Here is an 8,610-nt window from a genome sequence, read left to right as displayed (position 1 = left end):
TCTCAGCTTTAAAAGCTCAACTCCACACTCTCTATTTCTGAATTGAGAAAGCTCCTCGGATGAGAAGCGAAACGTCTTCAGCTACAGAATAGAAGTCCAGTTGTTTTTGTTTTTTAACTTTTTTTGAAAAGCACAGATAAATTGGCGATTTAAAAAAAATAAATCAAGTTTAAACTGATTTAATTTTTTTACATATTTTTTCTAATTTTAACTTTGTGTTTACTTGATAAACATTTGACAAACATATAATAAATGAATAATAATTGCCTGCTGTTGTGAAATGAAGGCAGTCAGTAATGTTTAACTCAGTTAAATACAGACACTGAGTTATAATCTGGTGTGGTAGTAGCTGAAAGTCATCCACAGCAGAGCGGCTTCATCATCTCTCCTAAGATAGTCCTGGTCTGAAACTGCTGCGTGAAAACCAGCGAACGATGCGCATTCCATTTAATCTCTTATTTTGAAGCGCTGCGCCGGAAGTAGCAGCAGGTATTTCCGCCGCCTTCGCGGATCCAGGAGCTCCAAGGAGAGAAATATCCGCTGCCGACGGACAGGACGGACTCTACTCAGGCAGGACTCGGTCCAACAACACGAAACCCACCGGGACTCGTGACGAACCGAGCCAGAACAGCAGCGGGACGCGGGTCAGACCGAACCGAGCCGCCGTTCGAACCGCTCCTCATGACCCGGCCCAGAAAGAAAAGCTCCGTTCGGTGTTCGTTGGCATGAAGCGGTTCGGGTGGGGACGGTCTGAGGGAGACGAGACCACAAACTGCAGACAGGAGGGACACCCGCGAGGAAGAGGAGGAGGAAGAGGAGGACCGAGCCGACCCGACACGGAACAATAATTAACAAGAGAAGAAGAAGAAGAAGGTGATGATGGGAGGAGAGGTTCTGCTGGTCTGCGGGCTGCTACTGCAGCTGCTACTGCTGAGCGGAAACTGTCACTGCGGAGGTGAGGAGGAGGAGGGGGAGGAGGAGGGGGGTGATACTGTCGTGGAACCGCGTGTCACTGATGTTTGTTTGTTTGTTTTTTTGTTTGTGTTGAGTCCAATAATTAACAGTTGATCCGTGAGTCAGTGAACGCATCAGATTTAACTCAACTTTCTGGGTCAAATTCCACCTTAAATCTCTGACGGCTGGCCTGCGAGCTCCAGTCGAGCTTGTCTCCCAGAAGGACACCATGAAACTACCTCCACCGTGCTTCACAGGGAGAAGAAGGCGGAGCAGAAGCAGTTCTGTCGTTTCTGTCGTTTCAGTGAGCTGCCATGACGGCTCGAGAGCTTCTCCGGCTCCTTCTGGACATTAAAAGATGGATTTCATGTTCTCCAGGTTTCTGTGGAGTGGGGAGAAGTAGTTAGTGTAACTTCAGTAGACTGCAGCCATAGGTATCTCAGTTTGGAGAACCAGGAAGAAACGAGCTGCCGTCAGGTCTGTGGTCGGTTCTGGAGGGAAACCCGGACCTCCAGATCCTCCTGGAGGATCCTGAGGGGCTCTCAGACCACAGAGGGGTTCTGGGTCTGACCCGGGGTCTCCTCCTAGTGGGACGGGCCCAGAGGAGTGTGATTCAGGTGTGAGACCCCCCTCAGCTGACTCGTTTTGATGAGGAGGAGCAGCGACTCGATCCCTGCTGAGGATCCTGATGTCAGCTGCTCGGATCCAGGATCTGGTTCTTTGGAAACGATATCTTCTTTTACAGAAGAACTGTTTCTCCTGAGATCACCCCGACCGCCGTGAGCTGCTTCAAAACCTCCAAACTGTCCCTTTAAGCTGTGTGTGTGTGTGTGTTGCTCCTTGCTTGTTGTGCGTTAAGCTGCTTAACGATGTCGGCTCAGAGCAGCTTTTCAGCTGTGACTCCGAGAGGAAGTACAACCCACCCTGTGAGTGTGTGTGTGTGTGTGTTCCAGTAACAGTTACACACCCACGCAGTTTCCCCGCTTCTGACTCATCGTGGCGTTCAGAGCTGAAACTCTGACATCTGTGGGGTCAGATGTTTGCTCATCTGGTTTTTGGACCTCTTCCTGGTGGAACCTTCAGATCTGTGTTCTCTGCAGCAGGAAGTCACGACTTCAGACTGTACCTGAGCACCAGGTGTCACCTGTGAACCGCTCTGTGGGTCACTTTCTTTCAGCTATGAGTTTAAGGAGAACAAACCAGCCTCTGGTTTTAGAAGAACCAGAACAAGCTCTCCACTGTCAGAGGAGAAGAAGTAAACAGAACTTCCTTTTCTTCACGTAGTGGAACAAAATCTAAATCTTGAAACAGAACCTTCTCCAGCAGCAGATCTCTCTGTGGTTTCCTGTTTGTCTCTCTCATGGTTGTGAAGGAGTTGTGGCCCACTCTTCTTTCCAGCGTTGCTTCAGCTCATTAGTTTCTGCTCAGCTCTCTGAGGTTCTGGTTCTGGTTCTGGACCGTTCTGCTGTGTTTGGGATCATTGTCCTGTTTGTCGGACAGATGGCCTCACATCTGACTCCAGAATCAGCCCAAACCATCACCTCCACCACCGTGCTGACAGCTGCAGTGCATTCTGGGTAAACATCTGTCCTCTGGTCTGGTTCTGGTCCAGAAGTCTTCTGGTTCCTTCAGATGAACCGAAGTCGAGCTGCCATGTTGTTTTTAGAGAGAAGAGGCTTTAACCTTTGACCTGCTAACTGAGGCCTGTAGAGTCTCTGAGCACTGCACGGTCTGACCTTCAGGGTGAAGATCAGCAGCTGTCTAATCTTTCTCTCTGTAGAACGATGGACTCTAAATGACCTTTGACCTTTCCCAGCAGCTGCTTCTCTGAGGTCATTGCTGATGTCTTTCCGCCCTGGCGTTGTGTTTATCTTTTTTCAGTTTTCTTTCTGAAACAACCAGCGACCCGTTGGCCTCCTGATGCAGACATTCAGCAGCTGAAGCGGCGCTAAAATGAACACAGACTTCCTGTAAGAAAAGGGGAGGGGCCTCTGAGCAAGTCTTTAAATCTGAAATAAAATCAGTGAAACGGTCAGAAAACGAGTGTTTAACTCGGAGCAGATGATGTGGAGGTGTTAAGTGGTCACATGACTCCTCGGTTGCAGGCGGGCCCACAGGACGATGAGGTCGTTGCCATGGTTACAGATCAACCCGCCGGGGGTGGTGACCGCGTGAACAGATGGAGGCTCGCGGTGCGATCTGGTGTCTCCGCCGGGCGCCACGGCGGGAGGCTGATGATCACGGGTTCCCCGCGGTTCTGGGTGGTTCTCACTCATCCGGGAGCTGCGTTCAGTAGAACCCGAGCAGCTCCTTTGCTCGGACCTGCTCAGCTACAGCCACTCCAGGGTTCAGCTCAGTATCTGCAAGACAAGGTCAGGTGGCGGCCATCTTGAACTGAGGTGACTCTAGAGGTTAATCAGTTGGAGATGTTCATCCTGAGATATTTTACTAACAGACAGGTAAAACCATCACCGAAGATCTGAGTTTTGGCTTAACTGATTGTGTTTTTTTTCTGCAGCCTCTCAGCAGACAGAGCATCTCTCCTCGTATCAGCTGACCGTCCCTCGACCAATAGGAGGCCGGCTGAGGAGGGACGTGGACGGACGACCGCCCAATCAGGTACAGAGTTCTGACCTCATCTTCTCTGATTTATTATCCCAATAAAAACAGCAAAGTTCAGTCAAATTTAACAAACTGAGTCTGAACAAGTCTGGTGTCAGTGTGGGGTCAGCGGTAACCCGGGTCGGTTCTGACCCGCTTCAGAAACACTTTGACCTCTGAGTCACAGCGAGGGGGCGGAGCTTGTTGGAGGATTCTGAAGCTGCTGTTAGTGTTTCTGTGTCTGCTGAGAGCATGCTGGAACACGTCCACATAACATCCTGACACACACACACTCTGACACACACACACCGACAGAGACACACACACTCAGACACACACCCACAGAGACACACACACACACACACACCAACACACACCGACAGAGACACACACACTCAGACACAGGAGTGAAGACTGTGGGACACAAACAAACAAACAAACAAACAGGTCGGTTCTGGTTCTGGTTCTGAACCTGAAGGTTACACCCAACAAACAGACAGAAGCCCGACTGTCAGCCAGGACAAACGGACCTCTGAGTCCGGCTCGGTTAGAGGACCTGATGATGATGATGATGATGAAGGAGGTGGAGCCACGCTGACTTCCTGTTCTGACTCACCTTCAGCCCACACACACACACACACACACCTGGCCTTCAGGTGTTCCTTCCAGCAGCTGTTGGTTCTGCTTCAGCTTCTCTTTGTTTTTCTTAAAGAACCTCTCAGCTGGTTCTGTTTGGTTCTGTTAGAGCGCCACCTTCAGACATCCTTTTCCTCGGCCCGTTTCTCCGGGTCAGGCATGCGACCCGGTTCTTATCCCCAGTCACTGGGTCAAACCTGGACTGGTCTCAGGTCTCGGGTCTGCACCAGGACCTATCAGAACCTGCTGACTCAGTCGGGTCGAAACACAAAGACACTTTCAGGAAGTCTGAGTGTGTGCTGAGGATGACTGTCAGCTACTACCACCAAACATTTTGTTTGCTGTGGTGGCCATCTTTGTCCAGAGTTTCACTGAAGTCTGTGCAGATATTTTGCTGACAGATGAATGAAAACACACCGACACACACACACACACAGGTGGTTACATGATCACCCATCTTGAGTTTTTATTGTTGTTTACAGAACGCTGAGTTCAGAAAAATAATAAATCTGATGAAGACGTGAGAAACTCCTCAGACCAGAGGGTCAGAGATCTTAGTTTACATGAAAAGAACAATAAATAAAGATTAAATAAAGATTTTAAATCAAAAGCTGCTCTCAAACACAAACAATACGACAGAAATAAACAACATTTAGTTTTCGATAAAGAAGGTTTGAAAAGTGATGACAGGATGAGACATGAAGCTCCTCCTCCTCCTCCTCCTGATGAAGAGGAGGTGCTGTTGGCGGCTGCAGGACTCCCTGCAGACCTCCAGCTGTTCCGTCTGAAGGAGACTTAATTAAAGTGATCTGTGCTGAATCTAGAACCTGATCCTGACTAAGGTCCGGTCCGGTTCTCCTCCTCCCATCTGACTCAGTTTGACTCCAGCTCTTGGTCTTTGGCACTGAGAGAGACAGAGTGATGAAGAGTGTCTAAAGGTGTCCAACAGTCTTTGTCTTCGTCTCCCTGTCCTCATTCTGTTGTCTCTCTGCAGGCGTCCTTCATCATCAGGGTGGACGGAAACGATCACATCGTTCATCTGCAGAGAAACCAGTGAGTCTCCACGGTTCTGTTCCGATCTGTTCACGGGTTCTCACGGGTCAGAACCAAATAATTCAGCAGGTTCTACAGACTTCAGAACGTTCAGTTTGGAATCAAGACCAGAAGAAAAAACTTCAACATCTGAGGAGCCTGATCTTCATCCCACTGAGACTCTTCCTCACCTTCATCACCTTCAGCTGCTGCTTCCTGGGTTTCTAAACTGTCCAAACCCAACGTCCTAAACACGAGCTAAAACAGGCAGAACATGAGCTAAAACAGGCAGAACATGAGCTAAAAGAGGCAGAAGCTAAAGGCAAGAAGTAATAAACTAGTAGCTAAAAGTAGCAAAAGAAAACGGGGTCAGATTCAGCAGCTGAACAGACCTCTGTGTGTTTTTTCAGGTAAAATGTTTGTAAATAAAATTAAATATTCTGAAAAGTTTAAAAGTTACAGAAACTAAATGTCCCAGCAGCCGAACGTTCTGATCCATGAACAGCAGAAGCAGTTTGATCGTAGACGCGGTCTGAATGCTGACTCAGCGTTTAAACAAAGTTCTGCTCCACCTGGACTCCTGTTCCTATGACCAGAACCGACCCAGAGCTGCTGCTCTCTGCAGAAACCTGTCTGAGATCGTCCTATCAGCGTGTTTTTATCAACATCCTGATACGAGTTCTTCTCTCAGACTCACCTTGGCTGGAAGGTCTGAGATAACGAGTTGCTGACGAGCTGATAACCAGCAGATAACCAGCTGCTGACGAGCCTCAGCAGGCGAAGGGTTAAAGCCTCATTCAGTCGGGATGAAAACACGTTTAACAGAACAGATTTAGAACAAGACTAAAGAAACCATGAAGACCAGAACCTCTGGATCAGAACCTCTGCACAGACCTGCTGTTGTTGTTGTTGTTTAACTGTTGTTGTTGTTTACCTGTTTACCCGTCTGTTTCCAGGCTGCTGCTGCCTGCAGACTTCACTCAGTTCTCCTACAGTCAGAACGGATCCCTGATCAGATCCAGACCACCTGTTCAGGTAACGTCTGCTTCGGGACGTTTGTTTGTTTGTTTGTCTGTCCCTGAAGACTAACGGGCTGTGGGTGTGTTTTTATAATCTTGGTGTCTACATCGTCTTTCTGGATCTGTCCTGAGACCAAAAAAAGGAAACAGAATAAAAATTTCTGCTCCTTCATCCTGTTTGATTAAAATAAAATTTTAAAAATAAATTTTCAATGTAAATTTCTCAGAATTGTAGAGTAAGGCTAACCCAGCAGCTGAATGTTAAACACTTTATAAAATGACTTTAAAATGATGAATAAGTGCAGAATTATTACATTTATGAGGCACAAACTGCTTCTTATTTTATTCTACAAAATGAAACCAAAGATGTTTTATTTCCTAAGACTCCAGTGGTGGGATTTGAACCATAAACCGAGTTTTTAAAGGTTCTTTTTCTCCAGAACCTTTTTGTTTGTTTTGTTTTTGGAACGCAGAGAAAATCAAACCTTCACAGTAAACTTTTGTTCAACGTTTGGATCAAAAATGAATCCGAGAAAATCAGAAGATGTGAAAAAGTTTGAAATTTAATCTTAGGAAGTGTGAAGGAATGAGAGGGCAGGTGTCAACAAACAAACGGGTCACAGCTGACTGCCTCCTCTGAAGTCTGTCCCAGAGAGCAATGCATGCTGGGAGTTTCCTGCCCGCCGCTCTGCTCGCACTTCATCAGAGTTATTCAATAATTCACGAGTCAGAGCTGCTCTCAGCAGCACCGGCTGGCAGCTGGTTCTGGGTCCAGTTAGGGGTCAGGATTTAGGGTTTAAATAATCCTCAATCCGGTCCGGTCCGATCTGATCCGGGTCTCATGTGGACAGAGACAGGAAGGTCCTGTCAGAGGTCTCCAAGCGAAGGTTGGAAAATGGACGAGGAGAGGAAGTGAAACTCACGCGGCAGAAGTGCTGAGTCGGAGTTTCTCTGAGGACAGGAAGTGTTTGATAATGTCCTGCGGGACTCAGACAGGAAGAGCCTGCTTTCAGTCAGGTCCTCAGATGATGTCTTCTCTGACCTCTGACCTCAGGAACTGTCTCCTTAAGGTTGCAGCGCCCCCTGCTGGTTTCACCTGGTACCTTTCTGTGTTTCAGAACCACTGTCACTATCAGGGCTTCGTTCAGGACATGAGCGGCTCGTCGGTGGCTATGAGCATCTGTGACGGCCTCAGGTGAGACACACACACACACACACACACACACACTTTCCATCACCTCAGATGAGACTCATTCCAAACCTAAAGTTCTGGTTTTTGTTTCTGGTCTGAGGACGTGTGAGGTTATATTTCCTGCTCTCCCTGTGAGGTCTCACTCAGCAGCTGAGTCTTTTCTGTCTTTTTCTTTAATCAGAGGAGTGATGCATCTCACTCACGACAGCTACGGAATCGAGCCATTAGACTCCGCCCCCGAACAGCACCTGGTGTACCGCCTACAGGATGTGACCTCACAGCCCCGGGACTGTGGAACGCCTCATCAAGAGAGCGACAACGCTACTGAGCATGCTCAGTACGAGGCAGAGGAAATCCACCATAGACCGCACAGCAGGGTGCGTTCACACATATATATATACACACACACACGTTCAGTCGTGTTTCCAGAGACATCAGACAATAAAAACACACAGAGGCTCAAAATGGCAACAGAACATGTTCAAACATCAATAAAGGCTCAACAGGATGTAAAATAACCAGAGAGTCAGTTTGATGGAACAAATGTTTGTTTTCCAGATGAAGAGAGCCGTTCTCCATAAAACTCACTACGTGGAGCTGCTGCTGGTGGTCGACAACGACAGGGTGAGAGTTTCTGTGTTCGTGCTAAGCTAGGCTAACGGAGGAACACCAGTGTTTGTGCTAAGCTAGGCTAACCTGTGTGTTTGTTTCTGCAGTATAATTACATGAACAGGAACGAGACGGCAGTGAGGGAGGAGATGGTTCATCTGGCCAACATTGTAGACAGTGTAAGATCTCACACACACACACAAACACACTTAATTACAAACAGCTTCACAGTTTTCACCATCACATATAAGACTCATTTGAGCCTATAAAGTTGGGTTATATTAGTTTTTAAAACTGTTTCATTGGTAGAAATAAAGTCCAGGCTGGACTGATTCTGAAGTCCACTCTGAGGTTCTGAGGAGGCTTTAAAGTGTCTGTGTTGATGCAGATCTACATGCAGCTGAACGTCCGGGTGGTTCTGGTCGGTCTGGAGATCTGGAATCAGCAAAACCTGATCAACACCGACGGAGGAGCCGGAGAAGTGCTGAGTCGTTTCACTCAGTGGAGGGAGAAGGAGCTGGTGCCCCGCCGCCGGCATGACTCGGCACAGCTCATCCTGTCAGTACC

The 8,610-nt window shown here is 47.9% G+C and overlaps 1 protein-coding gene across 1 annotated transcript in view; it reads left to right on the top strand.

Moving 5' to 3' along the window:
• Positions 1-496: 496 nt before the first annotated feature.
• Positions 497-8,610, top strand: part of adam9 (ADAM metallopeptidase domain 9) — a gene marked incomplete at its 3' end in the record, with an annotated part of 9,178 nt that continues 1,064 nt past the window's right edge. The window contains 9 exon segments of the mRNA XM_037979135.1: positions 497-955; positions 3,473-3,573; positions 5,186-5,244; positions 6,180-6,258; positions 7,361-7,437; positions 7,616-7,811; positions 7,993-8,058; positions 8,151-8,222; positions 8,432-8,601. Coding sequence (XP_037835063.1) covers positions 877-955; positions 3,473-3,573; positions 5,186-5,244; positions 6,180-6,258; positions 7,361-7,437; positions 7,616-7,811; positions 7,993-8,058; positions 8,151-8,222; positions 8,432-8,601 — 899 coding nt within the window.

The sequence above is a fragment of the Kryptolebias marmoratus genome, linkage group LG1 (genome assembly GCF_001649575.2).
Source record: "Kryptolebias marmoratus isolate JLee-2015 linkage group LG1, ASM164957v2, whole genome shotgun sequence".
In the NCBI taxonomy this organism is placed as follows: Eukaryota; Metazoa; Chordata; class Actinopteri; order Cyprinodontiformes; family Rivulidae; genus Kryptolebias; species Kryptolebias marmoratus.
Note: the sequence above shows the minus strand (reverse complement) of the source record. Positions and strands in the feature narration are given on the sequence as shown.